Source organism: Manihot esculenta, chromosome 15 (genome assembly GCF_001659605.2).
Source record: "Manihot esculenta cultivar AM560-2 chromosome 15, M.esculenta_v8, whole genome shotgun sequence".
Lineage (NCBI taxonomy): Eukaryota > Viridiplantae > Streptophyta > Magnoliopsida > Malpighiales > Euphorbiaceae > Manihot > Manihot esculenta.
The window spans coordinates 7,610,832-7,634,649 of NC_035175.2; the positions used below are offsets into that span (position 1 = coordinate 7,610,832).

At 34.0% G+C, this 23,818-nt stretch overlaps 3 protein-coding genes across 12 annotated transcripts; 2 read left to right on the forward strand and 1 right to left on the reverse strand.

The window, feature by feature from the left end:
- Positions 1 to 1,065: 1,065 nt before the first annotated feature.
- LOC110601853 lies at positions 1,066 to 8,238 on the forward strand. 3 transcript variants are annotated; one of them, XR_006348667.1, is made up of 7 exons: positions 1,066 to 2,305; positions 4,304 to 4,540; positions 5,027 to 5,116; positions 5,532 to 5,719; positions 6,682 to 6,806; positions 6,899 to 7,028; positions 8,019 to 8,238. XR_006348667.1 is itself a non-coding variant. In XM_021739210.2 (7 exons), the coding sequence occupies exons 1-7, from the start codon at positions 1,748 to 1,750 to the stop codon at positions 8,142 to 8,144; spliced, it is 1,416 nt and encodes a 471-aa protein (XP_021594902.1). In that variant the 5' UTR covers positions 1,069 to 1,747; the 3' UTR covers positions 8,145 to 8,238. The 3 variants fall into 3 exon arrangements, 2 of the variants coding, with proteins under 2 accessions (XP_043806805.1, XP_021594902.1); XM_021739210.2 differs by having other exon boundaries at positions 1,069 to 2,305; positions 5,532 to 5,681; XM_043950870.1 differs by lacking the exon at positions 5,027 to 5,116 and having other exon boundaries at positions 1,068 to 2,305; positions 5,532 to 5,681.
- Positions 8,239 to 12,090: 3,852 nt separating this feature from the next.
- LOC110601698 (50S ribosomal protein L13, chloroplastic) lies at positions 12,091 to 14,984 on the reverse strand. The gene is made up of 4 exons (XM_021738938.2): positions 14,594 to 14,984; positions 14,204 to 14,389; positions 13,533 to 13,703; positions 12,091 to 12,443 (listed from the first exon to the last, which is right to left on the reverse strand). The coding sequence occupies exons 1-4, from the start codon at positions 14,861 to 14,863 to the stop codon at positions 12,327 to 12,329; spliced, it is 744 nt and encodes a 247-aa protein (XP_021594630.1). The 5' UTR covers positions 14,864 to 14,984; the 3' UTR covers positions 12,091 to 12,326.
- Positions 14,985 to 15,183: 199 nt separating this feature from the next.
- Positions 15,184 to 21,825, forward strand: LOC110601697 (protein VTE6, chloroplastic). 8 transcript variants are annotated; one of them, XR_006348757.1, is made up of 7 exons: positions 15,184 to 15,673; positions 15,970 to 16,223; positions 17,112 to 17,235; positions 18,705 to 18,809; positions 19,196 to 19,287; positions 19,488 to 19,574; positions 21,403 to 21,825. XR_006348757.1 is itself a non-coding variant. In XM_043951214.1 (6 exons), coding segments are annotated over exons 1-6 (1,014 nt in total). In that variant the 5' UTR covers positions 15,184 to 15,235; the 3' UTR covers positions 19,489 to 19,984. The 8 variants fall into 8 exon arrangements, 1 of the variants encoding a protein (XP_043807149.1); XR_006348752.1 differs by lacking the exon at positions 21,403 to 21,825 and adding an exon at positions 19,641 to 19,984; XR_006348756.1 differs by lacking the exon at positions 21,403 to 21,825 and adding an exon at positions 19,654 to 19,984.
- Positions 21,826 to 23,818: the final 1,993 nt, after the last annotated feature.

A 23,818-nucleotide genomic window follows, 5' to 3' on the forward strand; every position in this document is an offset into this window, starting at 1 on the left:
GAGTATGGGTGTTTGTTGTTGTTGCTTTATTAGATGTGCTAAAAGGGCGGTCCTTTTATACAAAGGATAATAGATGTTGACCTATGCACTCACTCCGCCACCGAAATTAGAATGACTACAGTGTTATCTCTGAATGATTTGTTTTTACTTTTTGACCAAACCCCGTTTGCTGATGATGGTGGTGGTGCTTTGTGCCTGCCTGCCCAGTGGTACCTTTCCTCTTATAATGACATCTGCTCCAATTCATCCATCCATCCATCCTGTGGATTGATTCATTTGTCCTTTCTGATATTTGGTGAATTTCCCATGGTTTTAATATGGTTCAAAATTCACTAACTGCCTTGTCTTGGATAAATCTCGTACTAACGTTCTTCACAATGCCTCAGCTCGACAGCCAAATGTTTTGGAGGTGGGTGACGTTAATCTTTGAAGTTTGGACTTCCAATAACCAACGGATATTTGATAAGCGTGACGATTCAGTAACTTCTATCAATACAGTTAATTGCAGCATGAAACGAGCAATTTCGCATAAAATACTTGATTAGATTAGATTCATTATTGACCAACATATAAATAAATAATAAGCAGATTTTTTATTTAAAAAAATAGATAAAATTTATTTTAATATTTTTAATTTATGATATAATAAAAAAAATTTAAATAGGATAAGGCACGCTCTCCTAGAACCGATTAAATTAAGTCATAGATGATGAATGAGAAGAGACTTTGCAACACCATTCTCGGTTTTACATTGCTGAAGCAGAAGATGGTCATGACAATGAAGTTTTATTATTATTATTAACAAAGCTTGTTCCAAAATAGCCATGGAAATCCAAGGGTAAGGTACAGTGTTCTCTTTCATAAATCTGCGGAATCTTTTAGATATTTGTAAAAATTCAAATTTATAAAATTATTTCAAAATGAAAACAAAATAATTTTACACCAAAAAAATTATACAATTTTTTAAATAAAATAATAATTTTGGCTGGCTGAAGAAAAATGGAATTGGCAGCATCTGCATTCTGCAATAAAAAATGTATATCAAGACAACCACAGGTGCTTTATTAATGTCAACGTGGCACAAATGCAAAGCAATCTATGTGCGCATTACGCATTCCGTGCACTCTGGAAACGTTCGTCCTCCCAACTCCAATCCTACGCTTGTTTTCATTTCTATCTCTACAAAGGGAAAGATCGCTTCTAAATTTAGTCCCATCTCTTCTGTAAAAGAGAAAAATACTTCATCGTTAACCTCCCATCCTATCAGATCCTCCGTCTCGACACAATCTTTCTTCCTTCCAAATTTATTCGCGATTTCTTTTTCTTCCTACTAAACAAACCCTAATTTCACTTGTTTCTCTTTAGATTTTTTATTCGTTTTCTATAATTCTTGCTGCTTCGCTTAAAGAAAGGAAAATTTTAGAAACTGAAGAATAATTAATTTCTTATTTGTTTCGTTGTTTCTGATTCTGATACATAGCTCTTCGTTTGCTGAGGATTTTATATTTCCTCTTTTTGTAGCTTTTGGAAAGCAATACCGTGAAGTTCGGTTCTTTCCTTTCCCAAATTATCGAAATATTGTTGTATCTTCCTCTATCGATCAATTTCGCAACTAACACTATTGCCTAGTAGCCTATCAGCAGTAAACCCATAAAAGAACTATATTGCTGACAAGTCCCTCAATTTATGTTTCCATTTGTCATATCTCTTTGTGTTGATCTCATGATTTGTTGAATTCTATCGCCAAATGTCTGTGGAAAGATCGTTCGAAGCTTGGGAGGAAGTGCAGCGGCATGGCCAGGATCTTGCGGACCGGCTAGCGCAGGGATTTACGGACCTTATTCAGTCCCATATGACTAATCCGCCGGCTTTTCCCTGGCCCAATCCTCAAAAATCGAAGCTTTTTGATTTGGAGTTACCAGGCCACAGTTTCAACAGAAGGGATTTTGGAGTATTAACTGATAATACTGGGATCAATGGGGTTTCTGCAATTCTAGATATTGGAAATAGAATTGGTCAAGCAGGGGCTGATTTCGGGGCGGGCTTGAATGGTTTAGTGCAGCAGTTCTTTAGGAGTTTGCCAGTGCCGTTTAGGCAGGAGGAGGGCGTTGGGATGGAGGTGAGGATGGACAGTAAAAGGATTAATCTTGGGGTAGGTGTGGATGGCGAGTTGGGGTTGGTGAGTGACAGGTTGAGGGATTATGGATTTGTGGAGAATACTACTACTGGTAAACTGGACGATCCATCGGATGAACAAACGGGTGGGTTTAACTTGAAACCCGTGGGACATATTGGTAAACCACAGGTAACGATTATGGCTGAAGTTGTAGTGTACTTTATTTTTGCAGTGACTACGTAATTTGATGAAGTGTTAATTGCAACACATAAATTGTGGTCTTCTTTTTTGTTTATTTTAGAGTTTCCAGTAACTGCTGTGTTGATTGTTAGATTACTTACCTGTTAGATGCGTGGAAGTTGAAGTTTTATTTATATATTGGAAGTGGGGGCATGAAAATGTCTGTATTTTGCAAATTGATGGAGCTGTATGATTTTAGCATAGGGATAATGACTGTATGGGTCCTTGATAATTTTTTTGGGTTTCTAATCCAACTGTTGAACCTTTGTTATTTGGATCATGAGGGACTTTCTAATCATAGAAAAATTGCTGAGGTGGAGAATTTTGAAATACAAAAGCTAAGTTGTTTTGGTTACATTAACCTATACTCTTAACTAATACCAAATTCACGTAAGGTGCATGCTAAAATGAAGTAAAAACTATGGATTGTTGATTTATGAAGTCTGTTTGACTTTGAGTAACTCTTTGATTAAGGCCAGGAAGTTCAGAGAAGCAAATATGAAACTTCTTTGTTTTATCTAAATTCTTACTTGGGTGTGAAAATGTTGGGATTTGCTTATAGGCAGTTTTTCTATCTAAATTCACGTGAGGATATCCTTCCATGTCGTTTTTATGATTCACAAAAGACTAATCCCTTCGAGGTTTGTGGTTACCCCTCCTACCAACACCCTTTGTAAGGATCGAACTTGAATTTTCTCCTTGGGAGCACAATGGGCCTTTCTTTTCTGGGTTCCTTTGATGCTATGGAAAGGGTATTTCTGTTATGAAAGGGGTACAAGCTGAAGGGGCGACAATTTAGCCTTTAAATTTCCACTAGAGAAGCCCTAGTGATTGGACGAGACAGGAAGTACGATTGCTAACTTTTACATTAAAATGCTACTGCCTTTACAAAACTATGCAATTTTGAAATGGGTTGAAGTTTAAACTAAAATATTAGTAATGTAGCGAATTCATGTGAACAGTTGAGCATTTGGAACAATTTTCAATCACACAGAGACTCTGTTCTTAGAACCATCTACTTCTCCAATGGACTCTGTGTTGTCCTTGCCCACTTCCTTTTTTAGCTTCGCCTTGCAAATTTTATTCTGTTGTTTCCTTGGGGGCTTTTGTGGTTGAAATATTTTTTTTCAGATCTTAATTGGCTTTGTCCTAAATGCCTAAATGCTTAAAATGTAATGATTAAGGCTACTTAATAGGCTCCAAAAAATGGAATGACTTCCATAAACTCTTTTTTATTTAAACTAAACAGTTTTCCTTTGACCATATGATTAATTATGAACATAGAAATAAAATCAGATATGGTACCAAGGCCATTGTTTATGAAATGTGGCAATTTATAAGCAATTGGCGAAATTTCAATTGGTCATCATCTAAAGAACATCAAAGACCTAGAGTCTTTGAATTGAGAATTTTGGTTTTCATTCTTTATATTAGGAACAGGTTCAGTATAAGTTGGTTTCATGCATTATTATGGAATTCATAGATTAGAAGTTTTTTAGATGCAGAGAAATTGATTTCAGTTGTAAGTGAATGACCAATGCAAATTATAGGTACTTATTGAATAAGTGCAGAAATGTACATGGAGATACAATAAAAGTGAACATTTTATGATTATATGGAAGAGACTTTATTGAGTTAAATCATGTCACTTTTCTTTAGTCACATATCTCCTACGCATCTCAGGCCTGACTCCTGAGGTGCCTGACACTATGTATAATGTATTATACATGCAAATGTTCAGCATATATCTAAATAACTTGCCTTAATTTGATCTAGTAATCAATTACAGCCATTTGAGAGGTGTTTCTAGTGACAACATGTTTCCCTGCAGTACTAGTTTTATATTTTATAATGTCATTATCATCACAGTCATGAGTAAGTGTCATTTGTTTTCTAATATATTTCATTCTTGCAGTTACTCAGTGGTTCATTTTCTACTGGGTGCAGGGCATCATAAATATCACATCAACTTATGACAGTAGAAGCAACAACATAGAGAGTTCTTTGGTTACAAGGGGAGATTTGTGGAGGGTTGAGGCGTCGCATGGCAGTTACACACCAGGAAATGATAATTCATCTCTCTTCCTGATCCAACTTGGGCCAGTACTATTTGTTAGGGACTCGACGCTTATACCTGTTCATCTGTCAAAGCAACACTTGCTTTGGTATGGTTATGATAGGAAGGTAATGACCAATTTAGTCGGTCTGATTGTCAAGTGAAAGTGAAATGTATTTGGAGATGACTATGCAGAAGGTAAAATGTGTGCATATCTTTTACCTGCTTGTCCAAAAAATGTACCTACCAGGTCTTGGATTTGATCCATTTAAATAGATATGGCCCCCAAAGACAAAGGGCATCAAGTACTCACCGAGTATTAGTGGTCTGCTTGCTGATAATTGTTTCTCTGATTTACCTCTGTACCTTGTAATTTGGCATTTAATTCATTCACTTAACATTGCAGTGGCCCGTTTGCATTGTTACTTTTTCTGAATTTATATTGCATGGTGGTGCATGTGCTGTTATTGGCAGACATTTTTACATCTAAGGTGCCATCTCTTAAGATGGTACTCTCTCTATATTTTACTAAGAAGTGGTTTGCAATATATGACATGCAAATTCGTTTCATGCTTAGTGCTTTATTCATGAAGACTTTTTTGTGTCCTTGTCAGAATGGGATGCATTCTCTATGTCCTGCTGTCTGGTCAAAGCACAGAAGGTGGCTGTTAATGTCAATGCTCTGTCTTAATCCATTGGCTTGTGTAAGTTGTAGCTTCTTATGAAATATAAGAGATTACACTGACTATATGCTTGAAGAATGATTGTTTTCAAAGGCATAGTTAAATGTAATATTTTCAGAAAGGTAAGCGCTAGTTAAGCAAGAGAAAATGTCCTCTGGGAATTATTTTCTTGAATTAGTTATAGTAGCTAGAAAACCAAGAGGAAATTGTGTGATTGATATTGAAATCTTGAAGTAATATTTATTAATGAAGGAAAGAATAGTTCTGTCATCTTGCAACACAAATCTATCTCTATTTCCATCTTTATGAGAATTTAAGTTGTTGATAATGAGTTATCAAGATAGGTGCTGTCACAGCATTTTGCCGTAGCAATACTCTACCAATTTCAGTTTCTTGAGATGAATTTTCTAATTTCTCTGCTGCTTTCTACATGCAGTCATTTGTGGATTTGCAGTTTCCAAATGGTCAGTTTACTTATGTGTCGGGTGAGGGGCTGACTACCAGTGCTTTTCTACCCATTTTTGGGGGCCTTCTCCAAGCTCAGGGTCAATACCCTGGAGAAATGAGGTTCAGCTTTTCTCATAAGGTCAGATTATGGGAAGCTCCTATCGTAACTTTTACAAAGTAAATAAAATTTACTTCGTCAATAACTACCCTTAGATGAATTCATAAAATTTAACCTGATGTTGAAAAGAACAAAGTAATAATACAAAGTAACCATAAAAATCACTCCGGTTATGTGTAATGACTGGTTCTTGATGATTTCAAGATAACCTTGGATTCCATTTGGATAGAGATATTTGAAATCTAATATTTATTTTTGTATAAATTGTCATTTAGAATCTAGATATCTGGTGAAGATATCATAACTATGTGTTCTGTAGAACAAGAAGAACACAAAGGGTAAATAAACAAATTCTCAAGAGAAGATAAACGGTTCTATATTTTATGACTTTATATTGTCAATCATAATCATAATATATCCTTTTCTAGTAAAATAACTAAGAGGACAGGCATACATGGTGCATCACCTAGTCATATTACTCGGATTAGGAATCCCAAAATAAGAAACTACTATTAAATTATGTTTAGGAATATTAAACCAATACTAAGTAGGAATGCTAATGCTAAATAAATTCATGCTTCCTAAATAATATGCAGTACTACTTCCCAGTTAAATTTCATAAATAATAGAAATATAAAATTCTTAAATTTATATTGAAAAATTAGATTAGCATAATTGCTAAATTGAGTTCTCTTGGACTACATCAATATGGTTAATCCGAGTGTTAAGAGTGTACCTTTGAAATTACTTTGTCTTCAATAATTATTTCAAATTCATGGTCAAATAACTTAAATAACACATTCATGAATTTAATTTCTATTCACCTACCGAAGAAAAATGTATTCACTTTCATTTCAATGCTTTCAAGTTCATGTAATTCCCTTCAAACACTTGATCATCTAAACTCAACCTTTGTGGATTTTGTTAGTATTTAGTTTGGAATGGACTTGCATATAAAATCCAAATAATTTTAGTGAGTTCCATTAATTTGTAATATTTTCACCTCTGAATTGTCTATCAGAACAAGTGGGGTACACGCATCACACCAATGGTACAATGGCCTGACAAATCATTTACATTGGGTTTTGCACAAGCCTTAGCATGGCAGAGATCAGGACTAATGGTGAGGCCTACAGTTCAGTTCAGGTAACTTTTCAGGTTTACTTCTATATTAATAATGAGGCAGCATTTTTCAGTTCACTATGTGATTAACCTTGTTCTGTGTTACAATTTGCCAGTTTGTGCCCAACTTTTGGCGGAAACAATCCTGGGGTGCAGGCAGAACTTATTCATTCAGTGAATGAGAAACTGAATCTGATGTGCGGATGCTCATTCATGTCACACCCTTCTGTATTTGCATCACTGTCTGTAAGTTGCCAATTTACTGTCGCTGTATCTTTTAAGTTGATCATATTTGTTGCTTGTAGGTCTTTTATCTTCTTCACCTACCTTCCCCCCTTCTCTCTTTTTCTCTTACTCTCAATAGGAAAAAGAAAAAGAAAAAACCACTAGGGAAGGGGTGGAGAAGAAAAAGAAATTTGCTTAGAACATTAACACTGGAAGTGTAGAAAAATTGGGGAAAAGTTTGAATAGGTACCACATTCCCTTGCTTGGTCCGTCAACTCTTTCCTTCCAAACTTTTGGAGAAAGCGGAGAGATACTCGGATTAAATTTCACATTTGCCCATAATCATTTTGACTTCAAAAAAGATTTAACTTTTTTTTTTTTTTCCATCCTTTCCTTTCTGTTGCAAAGCATAATGCAAATCTTGAAAGAAAACCATCTGGTCTTCTTGATTGATACCTCCATGGCAGTGAAATTATGTTCAGTTATACCAATATTTTCCCGTAAACAAGAAACTGAAGAACTTTAGTTTGGGTTGTGAACTGTTGCTTCTGTGTAGATACAAAATTTGGATGAACTTGCCTTGGGTGAAGGGCATTAAATATCTAACGCTTAAACTTTTTTTTTTTTCCAGGACAAAAAAAATCCAAACCCTTGCTAGCATGCTCAATTATATCCACTTCTTTAAATTTTATATAAAATAGTTGAACTTTTGTAATTAGTTGTAATTATATTCATGTCTCTAAATTAATTTTAACTAAAAATGAGATTCTCCGTAATTATCTTTGACCCCACAAGGGATTCGAGTAAGTTTTAGGAATTCTCACTTTTATTGAGCAGCTCAATTACTGAAAAAGGGCAAAAAAAAAAAAATCATTAGAAAAGGTGTTCTCTAAAACAAGCGGAGTTTAAGGTTTATTATGGGGATTCCGTGTAAGAATTTCTCCTTGTTTTTTTATATTTGAAGAAATTTTTCTGGGTATCTTTTTGTAATTTGATGTGTCCTGAATGCAGATTGGGCGGTCTAAATGGAATGGAAATGTGGGGAGCTCAGGAATTGTAGTGAGAGTTGATAGCCCATTGTGTGATGTTGACCGACCATCAGTTTCTGTTCAGATAAATAGCGGCATTGAATTTTGAATCTGCATCTGCCATTAGAATTGTATATACTTAAACAGTCTCCGAGCATTTGAACATACAATGCCACTTGTATATTTTAAGCTTTTTTTTTTTTTTTTTTTTAAAAAAAATTATACGAATCCCTACCATCCTCTTTCTGTAATTAATAGGTTTTTGTTTGTTCGTGCAAATAAAATGTAAATTTTGAGAGTCGTTGTTTCAGAAATACTTTGTTTCCGAGTTCCAGCTATGTTCCTCAAGCATGAAGCTGCTTTTAGTTTATATAAATACAAATGTAACGGAGCTAATTCTTAAAATAAATAATTTACCCTGTGATTTTTTTTTTGAAGGTTATGATAATAACAAGGGAGATTTATAATTTAGTTTCTAGGTATTGTCATTATTAATAAATTATTTTTTATGTTTTTAAAAATTTATTAAAATATTTTTATTTTATTTTTCCGTCAACAAAATAGTCATTCCGTCATATTTTCTGTTAAAATTAGAAATTTACTTTCAAATAAAATTTTTTATTTAGTTCTTGGATATTGTTATTATTAACAAGTTAATCCTTATATTTTCAAAAATATATTAAAACGTTTTTATCTTTTTCCATATCTATTAAAACATCCTTATCATTTCTTTTTTACAATAAAATAGTCCTTATATTTTCTCATATTTATTAAAACGTCCTTATCGTTTTTTTTCATCAACGAAATAGTCATTCCTCATCGTTTCTTTCCGTCAATGAAATCGTCTCTCCCTATATTTTTAGAAATCTATTAAAACGTCCTTATCGTTTTTGTTTGTCAACAAAATAGTCCATACCTTTTTTCACATCTATTAAAATATCCTTATTTTTTTTTTGTCAACGAAATAGTCCCTATCTTTTCTTTTCTCCTCCTCCTCCTCCTTCTCCTCAAAAGAAGAAAAAGAAGAAAAAGAAGAAGAAGAAGAAGACGAAGAAGGAGAAGAAGAAGAAGAGAAAGAAGGAAAAGAAGAAAAAAAAGAAGAAGAAGGAGAAGAAGAAGAAGAAGAAGAAGAAGAAGAAGAAGAAGAAGAAGAAAAAGAAGAAAAAGAAGAAAAAGAAGAAAAAAGAATAAAAAGAAGAAGGAGGAGAAGAAGGAGAAGAAGAAGCAGAAGCAGAAGCAGAAGTAGAAGAAGGAGGAAGAATTGATGAAGAAGAAAAGGAAGGAGGAGGAGGAGGAGGAGAAAGATGAGGAGAAAAATAATGGGGGGTAATTTAGTATTTTACTATATTTTTAACTGTAAAAATAGATGGAAAAACTATTTTGTTGACGGAGAGAAAAGATAAGGACGTTTTAATAGGTTTCTAAAAATACAGTGACTGACTTGTTAATAATGACAAAACTCAGGGACTAAATTGTAAATCTCCCTAATAATAATAAATACATGTATTTTTATTATTAATACTATGTTAGTACTAATCATTCATTAATTTGATTATTTGGTTTTTAATTCTTGGCACAGTATCTATATCAATGTTTATGTTTACAAATATTATAAAATTAAATTATTAAATAATGTTAGAACATAGTAAAAAAAAATTGATAATAAGTGAAAATAAAAATAAAATTAAAATATCACAATTGCAAGTACATAAACATGATGAATATTAAATAAAATTACTATTAAAAAATAGTTTACGAAATTTTAATAATAAAAAAGCTACATAAACAACGTTCTTAAAATTTAAGTTCTTATATTTTTATTTTCCTGACTATATATATATTATATAGTTGATATATAATATTTATTTTATTAAATAATTTTGAAAAATAAAAATATCCATGTAACACACATACCTGTGACTAGTTATTGTATAAGCTGAATTTCAAAATCAAGTTCCATATGCTAAGTTTTTCAAATTTATGGAAAAAGTTTAGAATTATACTTTTGAAATGCTTTGCAACTATAAATTCTTTTTTTTCCTCCTTTTAATGGCTATTTGAAATGGGTAAAAGAAACTCCAATTCTTAATAATCACAAACACCACAAAAAAAAAAAAAAAAAAAAAAAAAAGCGAAGAAAAGACTAAGGTTGATTCTCGGAGCTTTGAATGATATCAAATGCTTCACGTCCAACTAAAGTTCATCCCCAGTATTTGAAAACAATTTTATGAAGCAAAATAGCCTACAATCAACCATGATAATAAGGCTTTGTGGGAGTAGGCATCAAGCTTCAAAACTCATCGCCTCCAATATATTTATTATTACCAAGTCCAATCATACTCTTTCTTCATTACTACCAATTATAACATCACTTTCTTCAAAAGACAAAAAAAAAAAGACAATAAAAACTTTGTGAAGTCTGCTTATTTATCCAGTTAAAAAAAAAAAAAACATTCAAAATTAAGATGCTTCAAAGTGTGAGTTCATATGCAGCTCGAACACTAAGAGTCAAGTTTAACACCAAACAGGGTGGTTTAGTAACGGAAGATGACTTCATTCCGCAGCAGTCTCCATTTGAAGGATTCGACGCCTGATGCTTCAACTTCGAAATTGCTTCCTTCTGGCTCATAATGCACGCTCCGTAGCTCAGCCCAACGCAGCCCATGCTTGCTATCACCAGCAACCAAAGCACAGCACCTCTCACAATATTTCTACTGCTAATTCTATTTTTCACCATCGTGAATTGAAATTTGAAGCAGATGAGCAAATGGGTAGCTATATTTATAAAAGCTGTTTTGGCCCTCAACATCCGCTTTGTAAATTGCAGCTCTATCAAACACAGAAATTTCTATGGGTTGACTTGACTGCTTACTTCCGCAAATACTTGTATATTTGTGCTTGAAATTTAAGTTTAGAATTACATAATTAATAGTAAAAATTCAAATATATATATATATATTTATGAGTGGTTTGTCATAAAAGTCTTGGTCTTTGTGTTGTCCAGTATGTGAATGGCAGTATTCTCAACTTGGAAGAGCTTATTGCACGGTGCTTCTATTGTATGAGTCGTCGCATTTTAATTAATTTGCCTGTCTCTGGTTATATAATGGTGACAGACGGTGATCATTTAAGTCTTTGACAGACTGGGTCGTGCGAGAAATATCACCGAGTCGCATTCACAAAATTGGAAAATAAAATTAAGTAAAACTATTTTCATCTTAATAAAATAAATCTATTATGATTGTTTCAAAGGAAATCACCATATATTATTGTTCGTCTCCGTTCAAATTAATTTAAAGATGATGAAATGATATAAAGCTATTCTAAAAAAATTTCAATTTTATTTAATTAAATAATTACCACTTCAAAATTAATTTAATGATTCAACTGATATTACCAAACATTTGTTATAAATTCTCCTAAAAACTTATGATAAATATGAGATTTATAAACATTAAATAAAGAATAATATTTTTTTCTACCCTTGATAAAATTAAGTAATAAAATAATTTTTAAAAATGATTAAACATAAAAAAATAATAATAAAAGTACACTTGAGGCAACACCATAGAAAGATAACATTGTCACGTAGCAACGCCATATAAAAGTTCCAGTATGATTGAAGACTGATTTTGATAAATCAAGCCAACTTCAATCCGGTTCGAACCAGATCACACCGAGATCTACTTGGAACCAACTGATTACTCAAGAAAGAAGCAAATTCATTTGTTTTATGTTATATCACCCAACTCTGTGAGCTTAAGGAGACAATTGGTTACTTTTTTAGATCTGAACTGAGACAAATGATTGTTAGAGAAAACACATTACTTCAAACACTCTGCATAGTTTCTTTGAATCTTTTCTTCTTATGCCAATCTTCTGGTTCATCCCCCACTCTCCAGAGACCTCAATTCACTAATACAACATGCTAAAGTAGCTTAAAGTTCCTCATCCACAAAGTCACGGAGGACTTACTTATTTCCTCAAGTTACTGAATTCATTTTGCTGCAAGATACATTTTCGATTAATGTAAATACAGATTTAACAACAGAAACTACAAAAGTTAAATAAATAAATTTCCCATCAGAATCAGCAACAAGCGTAAGCCAAAAGCAAGGAACTCTAATATCAAATTTCTCTACTGGAAAATACAACCAAGAACAGGCTCTAGCGTGGAGGAGGCCCAGGCATGGAACTCAAAATCCATGTCACCAAAAATTATGTGAGCAAGGCAATCAATATGGACCAGAGAGTTTGCTTGTGACATCTCAAGCTAGATCTTGATGCAAATCTATCTCTGTTTTTGTATCCTCTTGTCCCTTATAGGCAGCTCAACGGGCTTCTGAGCTTCATGTGGATGTTCCGGACCCTTGTATACCTTAAGGTGGTTGAATAATGCTCTGCCAAGCTGCAGTAAACAATTATCATCAGAACATGAGTAAAATATTTATGGTCACGGAAAGAACAGACACTGAACTAAACCAAAATAAAGATATATGCAATACTTATGTACAAGTGAGGCAAAACAATTCAATCGATTTGCCATTAAGGCTTCATTGTTGTTTTTGTTGCTGTATGCACAAGAGCAACTAAACATGCCTAGACCTAAAAAGATCACATATATGCATATATATGTTTGCAAGCAAAGGTAGTGGGAGAATTTTTACACAGCCTAAATAACTTTCTCCTGTTTTGGACCCCCAGTCTAGTTGCACCAACACAACCTGAATAAGAGGATAAAAAGGAATGTCTTGGTACGCAAGACTTCTTGCCTTACAGCATATGAAGATGTTCAAACATACACAAGTTTCCCCTCATTTTGCTGAGGCAATTTCCACGGTTTGAACTTGCAACCTTCAAACCACAACAAACTAATTTATAGTTGCATTAAAGATCATCCATAGGAAGTGGGAGAAGATAATAACTTCAAAATGGCAAAGCACATTACAAAAGGCAGAAGTCAAGTATCCAAAACACTGCCATTTCAGGCAGTAGCACTAACAATTCTGAATTGTTTAGAAGCAGTTCTCTCATGGTTATACACCAGTTAGCAAAGATTATCTTGGACAGGTCAACATTATCAGGCAGTTTATACACCCAAAAGAATTGGCTCAAGGTAACTGAAGCCCATGTGTGTGAGAAAACTACACCCTCAAAAAAGAAGGGCTCCCCAACACATGCAGCCTTCCCCCCGCTTTTTGCAAAGAGACTATTCCTGCGAATCAAACTAATGACTAATAAAAAGAAGTAACCTTATTGTTGTACCAAGATTCAACTTCATAACCAGTAAAAATATCTCATGCATATTATAGGGTGGGGGCACTCATTTAGAAGAATGGGAGAATAGCCTACATGCATAAGATCATTCAAGAAAAGACCCCTTAACAATAAAATCAACAGAGAAGCCTACAAAATGCAATAGTACATAATACGAGAAGAAAAGAAAAAGAAAATTTTGACACATGAACAATCAATGAGTTGGAATTTTAGAACTCACCCTCCCTTTAGGAAGCATACCACGAACAGCATGTTCAATAATTCTTTCTGGAATCCTCTGTTGTAGCTGATCAAATGTCTCCACTTTCATACCACCAGGCCTTCCTGAATGCCTTCTGTATAGCTTTTGAGTCCTTTTCTTCCCAGATACAGCAACCTTCTCAGCATTCACCTTTCAAGATCAAAAGTTTCAGAAATTCACACACTTAAAATTGCAATTAATGCATATTAGCACCTAGAATTTAAATATAACACCCTGTTCTTTTGACATTCAATTGCTTCAAGCAGCCTTCAGATCAACTTACACCTACCAGCTTGATGAAGGTGGTACTTACAGGTGAAAGATCACTAAAACAAACTCATGACCTCTCAGAAAAGAAAAATAGGATTGCTTCACAATTATAGATGAGACTAAACCTTGAAGCTAACACTAAATTAGAATGAACCATTTAAATTCCACGTATGCAGCAATAAGCTTCTAATCAAGTGGCGTTCATTACCTTGGTTACATACAAAATCAATTGACAGAGAGACCAGGAAAAACAAAGGTGAATAAAAGTGAATGATGAGTCATGAATTATCATAATAACACATTGGCATTATTGATCCATTCTGTGTACATTGCTAATGAAATGAAGACAATACATACACAAAACCATAAAAACTACATACCACAATCACAAATGCCCCCATGTCTACGCTGGGAGTATATGTTGCCAAATTCTTTCCACGAATATAAATAGCAATTGTGGATGCCAGTCTCCCAAGAATTTTATCAGTTGCATCAACAACATACCAGGGTTTATCCGTGTTCACATGGTCTGCAGCTTTAGGATACCAAGTCTTATTCCAAATGTCCTAAAAAACAAAACCCAACTAAGATAGCAACACTTATAAGCAAACGTGAACCCTATATTGCATCCACGTTTCTAAACTCAATTTTTTTCCTAAAACAAAATGCGCAAGGACTGGTGCAAATGAGAGTTCTATTGAAAAGAAAAACAATAAATTAAAAAAACCCAAATAAAGAAAAATAAAAGGGCGGTGGGGGTTTAGAATTACAGGGCCATTGAGCTCGGACTCTTCGAACATCCAACGTTGATCAAGGGGCACACGAGCGAGGTCCTTCTCTTCGTTCTTCTGGGACCGAACCACAAAATTGCGGCTGCTAGTAACAGGAAATACAGTCTGCACACATTGTTTTGATTTTAGCAAAGAGAACCCCACAATAAACGGATTGCTAGCGATGGAGGACTTGGTTGCACAAGCAATATAAGGTTGCGTAGTAGTTGAAGAAGACAAAGAAGAAGCTGGTACACAGAGAATTGACATTCTCTCTCGTTCTCACTTGAGCTTCTGTGTTACTGAATCGTTCTGGTTATGCCTTCAATCTAACTGGATAAGATGTCCCTCTTTTTCTTCGTTTTTGGGGCTAGGGGCTTAGGGCTTGACAAGAGTAATTACGTTGAGCCCGTATTGGATTTTTTGGGCCGCTGGGCTAAGCATTCCAAGCCCAAACACTCTGTTTGGATGGAGGTGTAAGGATGGTTTGTTGCATGAGAGATCCAAGGGGAATGAAAATTTTTGTAAGATGTATAAACTTTTATTGGAAAATTTAATAAATGTAACGTGGGAGCAAATTATGAATAGAGGCATAGAGCAGTTAATTTATTTATTTCACGGAACTCCAACAGCCCACTTGTAATGAAGTATCAAATTCCGGCGGCAGCCAGCAGGAGCACGCGAAAAAACAGCTTAAAAATGGCATTGTCAGCTCTTCTCTGCGTTAATTCCACTTCCTTCCCTCCTCTCCACTTCCCCAAATCCCCAGTTCGACTTAAGAAATCCCCAGCTCCTTCTTCCCCTCGTCTTAGCTTTCCCAAAATCCTGCCTTTGCCTCTGAGGCCGCAAGCATTCTCCATTCAGGGACCTCTATCGGAGGCGATGAACTTGATCCAATCATCGCCCCCCACATGGCGATCTGCTTTCTTTAACAACTTGTTGATATTCATTCTGGGGTCTCCTATTCTGGCCTCTGGGCTTTCTTTCTCTGGCATCTGCGCTGCGTTTCTTTTGGGTACTCTCACTTGGCGAGCTTTTGGGCCTTCTGGGTTCCTCCTCGTTGCTTCTTATTTCGTTATAGTGAGTCTAGTCCAACAATCTATGTTCATATCCGTATGATTAAGTTGTTGTTTTATGTTTTATGTTTTAGTATGTGATTATTTTTTAAAATGTTAAGTATTTGGTTTTATTCTGTCAGAAACTGTAGCTACAGGACTCATAGATTCGATTGGCTGCTTATTTTTCAAAATGTTAAGTATTTGGTTTTATGTTTTAGAGCGTATCGATGAAAGCTATAGTTGCTTATAGATTCGATTGGCTGCTTTAAAGGTTAATTCTCAGTGATTGAATCCTTTTTAAATTCTTTGTGCTGTCAGGGCACTGCAGCTACAAAGGTGAAAATGGCGCAAAAGGAAGCGCAGGGAGTGGCTGAGAAGAGGAAAGGAAGAAGGGGGCCTGGCAGTGTGATTGGTTCCAGTGCAGCTGGTTGTGTTTGCGCTTTGTTGTTGATAAATAAAATCGGGGGAGAGGCATTTTCTCGGCTTTGGGAACTTGGATTTGTAGCCAGTTTCTGTACTAAGTTGAGTGATACTGTCTCAAGTGAGATAGGGAAGGCATATGGGAAAATTACGTAAGTAATGCAATTCTGCATTCTGAGAAGTAGATGGTATTCTAAAATTTTCATCAATTTCTTTTTGTGCATGCTTAAACTAACCATTATAATATTGAACTTCACTATCTTTCTCCATATGCGTGTTCTCGTGCAATCTTTGGTGTGCTTTTAGTTTAAATTTTTCAATGAATTGAATGTAATATGGCAAAAGGCCCCTATTGTGACACGAAAGATAGATGCGTTAATTATTGAGATCTTGAAATAGGCATTAGGCTTCAGGATCCTTTCACATGAGTCTTAAGTTTGTCAATTTTACCCACTGGTCAAAACTGAAGAAAGATAACAGTGTTTGATTATTAACTAAACCAAAACGAATATATCTTTCCCCTTCTTTCTTTCTCTTTCTCTCTCACTTCCAATAGAGACAGAGAAAGCGAGCGGTTGTAGAAAATTTCACTTTAAAAAAGAAATTACCATGTTGCAACTGATATTCCATAATATTTCAAAATTAAAGGTTTGGATATTTGTAGCCATTTGATCTCCATATGCTCATGACAAAATGGATGGTGAATATACACAAGTACCAGAACCAGACTAATTTGTTAAGTTTCATTCATTCACTTGAAGAGAAATCACATCCAATTGTTATGCCATTTCATTTGCAGGTCAGTGCATTATATGTTCAATTATCTGGTGTCACTCTGTGAAAAATGCAGTGTAGTACTCCCACCCCATTTATCTTACTGGCACCTCGTTTATGTGTACTTTTTGCTTGTCCTTTTCATTCCTTGTAGATAAACAAGAAAAGAACTTATATGTAATTTGAAAGATAAATACTTGCATGTATTGGTTAGCTTGTGAAAATATCACTCAGTTTTATCATTTCAAATTGGGTGCCATGGGCAGTTATCTTGTTACAACATTTAAGGTAGTCCCAAGGGGAACAGAAGGGGCTGTAAGTGTTGAGGGAACATTAGCTGGATTGTTGGCATCAGTTCTTCTTGCCTCTATTGGTTGTTTCATGGGTGAGGTATAGTTTACTATCAGAATTCAGAACCATGTTTATGTTTAACTTTCTTGTATTGTTTTGGATTGTCCTTTTTTAATTGTTTTCGCTTTATGTTTGACTTGTCTTGTCTCCACATGATTGGAAACGATTAAACAGCCAAAAAAGGTTAAACGGACAAAGAAAAAATCACAAATAAATTTCTGTTATAGATGATATTTATTTTTGAGCTGCATCCGTGCATGTGCCTCTCCTTTTCTTTTTCCTTTAAAATTGCTAGTGATTGTCGATGCTACCTTCCTTATTTAGGCATTTTCCTAGTTTTATACACAGTTCTTTTCTCCACACTATAAAGGTTAATGCTAGTGCTTGTCAAATGCAAACTATGTTCTGCCAGCAAAACCTGTAATTTGATTTTCCAAAGATTTGTCAATCATCTTCCCTGTTCATTTCGCATTGTTCCCTTGTAAAATTCTTGATCTTTTTTACCTAAATTTTTGTTAATTATCTGCAAGGATAACAATAATTTTATTACAATCGATATCTGAAATGTAGTGCTTTATACACTCATGTCAATTGGTAATACGTGAGAAATTTACTTAAAAAATGGCTTGCATTGACACAAACCAAGAACTTTGTATGCAGGGTCTTTTGTTATTCAGCGGCAGTATGTTGTGGAAGGTTAGGGTTTGATGCAGATATTTTTGGGTTGGATTAAGTATGCAAGGGGTTTTCGGGAATAGAATCAAGGTTCTTTTGATTGTTTGACCTATTTATGCTCTGCTTTATTTCAAATTGCAAAAGGAAAAAGGGGTACCTATTATCATCAAACTTTGGGGGAAGGGAATGCACCTTGACAATGATCAAGATGAATCCTGGATTCTTGTGGAACCAATCATATTGTTGCTAACATATTCTACTTTACAATTCTTGTTATAGTTTAATGATTTCCCCTTGAAATGTGTAGGATAATCATAATTCCTCCAAATTTATTAGTTTTCTGGTAGGTTTTCAATTGCATACTTGTCTTAAACAAGTAAATTATTCATTGAATGGAAAGTGGAAATAAATTATAAGCATATCTACTGCATTTAATATTGACTTGTAGATAACTTTCTAAGCTGGATTTTCTTAGTTATATCCTAAGGAATATCATTGGTTCGTGCTGTTCCTTGTATAAATCAAATCGTCTCTTTTCTTAGTCATTCAACATATATTAAATTGTCGTGATTGAATTTCAGTCCACTTAGACATCGAATCATGTGTAAAAACTCACATTGGTCCAAGGGCAAGCCCTCTAAATTTTCATTCTTTTTTATGAGTAGGATTCATAGGCCCTTGGTAGCTAGATGGCTGCCATTCTGACTGTGTTTAAATTATAGTTTTCTTCAGATTATTTGTTGGTATCATACTCTTATTCAGTCTCATGTGTTGATGTTTGGATATAAGTTTGAGAGGTTCTAACCATATTCTTATTCCTTTTTCTGAAACAGATACGTGCTGCAGAAGCTGTTATATGCGTGATAGCTTCCCAGATTGCTAATTTTGGTGAGAGCATAATAGGTGCTTTGTTCCAAGAGAAGGAAGGGTTTCAATGGGTAGGCAATAATATAAATGTTTCACTTCATTTATGTATCATTTACATCTGTTCTCAGCTATTTTCATCAGTCTGTAGTAAAAGAGTGTTTTGGGCTTGACTGGCCAGAATGTTAGTCAGAGCATTGATCAACCTCAACCTTTGATTAATTAATCATCACCATCTGGTTGGCTTTGGAATAACTTAATGGATGTACCTTACTGTATTTATGAAACGTGTTCTATTTGTCTAACAGTGAGCAGTACAAGGGTATTGAGATATGCCTTGTTTGCAGCATCTCAACCTCTGAATGCTGGCTGAGTCAGTTTATGGGTTTGAGATTTGGACCATCATTCTAGGAGGATGTTGCCTAACGTGCTTAACATAAGTTTTTGCCTTGTTTTGCAGCTTAACAATGATGTTGTCAATGTCCTTAACATATCTATGGGCAGCATTTTAGCAGTCCTGATGCGGCAAGTTATGCTCCAGAACTTGCACTGGTAACTCCACAAAATTATTCTGGGAGCTCAGATTTCTCATTATTTTACTCATTTGCTTTAACCTTATCTAGCTGTAAAAACATTTCATAAATGAAGAAGTGTGATAAGGGATGTAGACATTTTACCTTGTTTTACTTGCGGCAGTCATATGAATTGCATGGTTATGCTCAAACAAATTAACTTAATCCTCCTCGTAACAGATTGTCAGAGATACATGGACATCATTCCTGATGTTGATCCAAGATTTCAGTTTTCTCCCCGTTCAGTTAACAACCAAAGGGGCTTCTGTAAGTGTTTTTTTTTCTTTTTTTTTCTTTTTTGCAAATAGTTAGCTGACTTAGCAATTCCTCAAGCTGATGGATGTAGAATGTTCATCTACATAGCCTGGATTTGTTTCAGCTTTATCCCCAGCGCTTCTCCTGTACCAAAATGTTTGCTGATGGAAACTTGAGGGTTCAAGTTTTGTCAGCTGTGGAGTATGATAGAGAAAATTTGAGTAAACGATTCTGCTGATTGCATCCCTTAATATTTTTCCATCTTATATTAGCAGACATGATGACCTAGTGAACTTGTTGCAACTGCCTTATCCATTGGCAAGTTGAATGTAGCGTAATGCCTAAATGTAAGCATCTTTTAGCTTCATAAATTTCCAAGATTTTCGCTTTTTTTTTATAATTGGTATTCAGAAACTTTTGAAGTGGACAGGGCCTATTAGAATCTCTTTTAACTATATGAAGTGGATAGCGCTTACTAGAATCTCATAGGTATTTCACATTATGTTCTGCATGTTTTAATGTGGGAATTCCACCTTGGAAATCTTAATTGACATTGGATGTTATAAGGTTTCTATTTGTTGCATAATTGGAGTTTAGCGATTTTGTTTCAAATACTTATGTATTAGTTTACTGATCAAACTGCATCAAGTTATAATTTCTAAGCATGATAAAAGTTTTTTTTTTTTTTTTTGGGAAAGACAGATCACATCATTACATGAATAAAGATGGGTTTAGCTCAAATAAATACAGGCCTAGATTACAAATGAAAAAACATGTCTATGACACATTACCCTAGCCCAAAAGCCATACAACAAAAGCAGCATCTAATGAAGCAACTCCACTGTTGCTGCCATCGTTGCCACTCAACTTCAGCAACGAATTAACCTCATCAGCCTTCAGAAATAAAGAGAAAAAGCAAATCTCTTTGAAAAGTCCCAGATCAACAGGATACAAACATGCAATACCATATCTATTTCCAAATGCACTCATATATCTTGCATCAGCAACCAAGTCGTAAGGTATAGAGAAGGGCATCTGGAAGGCTCGATTCAATGAGTTTATCGTCGATCCACAATAAGTTTCGTTAGGTCCCTTCTAAAATAGAAGATAGTTAGGGGTCACCAAGATACCTTTAAGAATTATTTGAGATTTATTAATATAAAAAAAATAATTAATAAAGCATTCAAAAGGATTTTTGGCATTTATTTTGAAAGTTCTTTCGTGAATGTACGAGGGGGAGAGAGATTAACTTTCAAAAAATTAGTCTTTTCGAGAGAGAGCGTCTTTTTCTTAGAGCCAAAAGCCCTTGAACGTGGTTAATTCAGAAATTTTTATACTCTGAATTTTTGTCTTACATTCCATTAGATTGGATGGTAGCGTGTTGTGGTAGGTATGTAAGACGATTGACAATTGATTAATCAATGCAGAATCATTTTGCTTATACCCTTTGATAGGTGTGTCAGGCGGTTAGATAACTTTCGGCATGCGCATATAATATTTCGAAGAAGGATAGAGAGATCGACTATCACGTTGGAGGTCGATGCCTTACTATGGTTTTATCAAGTTATGCCCGGCTCATTCGACCTATAAAAAGGCAAGCTTTTTTCAGAGGTCGATTGTTTCCATATTCAATTGCCTCTTTGTAGTATGAGTTTTAAAGTGGTTGGGCGGGTCGTTCCAAACATTGGGAAGTCTGGAGAACTAGAGGCCTAATCTTATTGGTTGATCTTTTTTACCATCCAGCCAAATCAGATGGTCTGGCTCATGGGATCTTTCCATAACCCTTGTAAACGTATCACAATCTAACATGCCTTTTTTTTTTGGTTTTATGTGTTATTAGGAGCGTTCATCCTTCAAGCTGAAGTTAACTACATATTGAAGCGCAAGGAGCCTCCACTAAACAAAGATCTAGGCATATTGGACGCAAAGGAGTCAAAACCTGATAAGCTATCCAAGCCAAAACCATTGTTGATGTCTCAAGGAGGGAGCCAAGCAGCGCTCCTTTGAAGGTCAGCCATTTAAGTGGAAGAATGTTAAAGACCTCGGAGATGCTCTAGCTTAGGCATAAATCTTGTCTCTCCAAAACGAAAACACTAGATCTAAGACGTCTAAGACAATGGAGAACTTGCAAAAACAACATGTAGAACTAAAACAACACTCAACACCACAAGAAAAGAAAGAAATTTCTAAAATTTCTAAACACAAGAAGAAAGGCATTTTCTTATTTAGAAGGGTAGAGAAAGGTCGGACGAAGATTTGAATTTAAAAACAAAAGAAAAAAATGTTTGAATTTTATCTCTCTACAAATTGTTCTATAGACTTTTCATTTGATAAAAGTTAGTTTAAAGTTTAATGAATTTTGGTATAATTTCCTTCAAACGTATTAATCCAAACAATTAATGGGATTATGGAAAAAAAAAAGTAATGGGGTACTCTATTCTTCAAGGTCGAGAATAATATGGCCTAATTTTTTTTTTCTTTCACTTGTTATATAATGGGTTTACATTACATGTTACCATCCTATTTTAGCGATTATCACTTTGTTTTTTGAATAAGAAGAAAAATAGTAAAGAGTTATAATTTTCCATGCAAGTATTTAACATGAGAATCACCTATAAGATATTAAAATCATTAATTAAATATATAGAAATTATTTAAAATTTACAAAATTTAATGGAAATTGAAATCAAAGTATAATCATATCAAAATTTTAGTTGGATTATAAATTATAGTTAGGCTCAAATTAAAACTGAAACTAAAACTAGCATCCCATTATATAAAATATGTATTTGGAGATAAAATTTTATTTCTCATAAGAACCCTAATTTTTGCCAAATTTAAAAAATAATTCTTGAAGGTGTTTAATAATTAAAATATATGTAGTCTGGATTTATGACGACCTTTCAGGAAATAGATTTACTAATCGTGCGGTGCACTCTAAGTAAAACAGGGTTGGACATAATTAAAAAAAAAAATTAAAACACATAATTACTTGCTGTAAAAATCTCATAATATAATGATGCAATATATATTTACAGTGGATTACAAGGCAATGCTTATCAAGTTTGGCTAGAAATGCAAGTTAAGCAGTTGAGTCTATTACTGTTCCAGAGGATGGTTATTAATTAAAATATCATTCCATTAAATTAAATTTTAAATTTTAAATTTTCACATATTAGTCAATTAAACCTGTACTATAATATTTTGAAATTCAAAAAACGTATGAGTGTAAGTTTAATCGGGAAAAATAATGTCTCATTCATTATTTTCCTTTTATCCTTGCATAACCGCCCACTACCATCTTACCACAGCTATAATGCTATTTGTCTTTATCATTCAGATCTATATGTACAGACGTATTAGAATATCTGTTTTTGTTAAACGACCATTTAATTTTTTCGGCACGTATGCTAATAGAATTGTAAGGTGGCTGGACATGCTCTCCTACCTCTTATCACATCATCGGACTAAGTTATCTTCGGATAGATCCGCGCATGAGTCAATTCAGCCTGATTTAGTCTGAAATATTGAATCAATCTACTTTAGAGGGTTCTAATAGGTTGTGAATTTGTATTCTTTTCTAAAATATGGCTTCAATCCGAATATCAAAAATCCGGCGATTATCGCCCTATATTACCTTTCATACACAAAATATATTTTAACTTGGATTAATTATTATACTCTATCTGATAGATAGTTTAAAAATTATAGGCTACGTCTTTGTTCTATAACTCACTTGAATTAATTATTATTTTTAATTTAAAAAATTACACATTTCACTAGAATAATTTTTAAATATAAAAAAATAAATAAACTTTGATCTTTTTATCTATTTTCATGATAAAATTTATTTTATTTTATTTTAAAAATTTATTAATACATAACAAACCAGAGCGAAATAAAAATGATTAATCAAACGTTCACGAGCAGTGGCCTTGACTAATAAATTTGGAATAGTTGGTGGGCCTGAGCATTTATGCAGGTGCGAGCATGTTTACGTCCTTATATTGATTCTCTTTAATACTGATCAAATCAATATTAAACATTAAGACCAAAACACAGCTTTTATTACATTTCTTTTTTTTAAAAATGGTATATGATTAAAATCACAAATGCAAATATTTCTTTTATTTTATTATAATTAAAACTCAAACTTTAAATCTTATAATTCTAAAAATAATTTAAATATATTAAATTGCAATTCATTAGGGCAAATCTATTTTTTAATATATATTGTTTATTACTGATAGTATTGT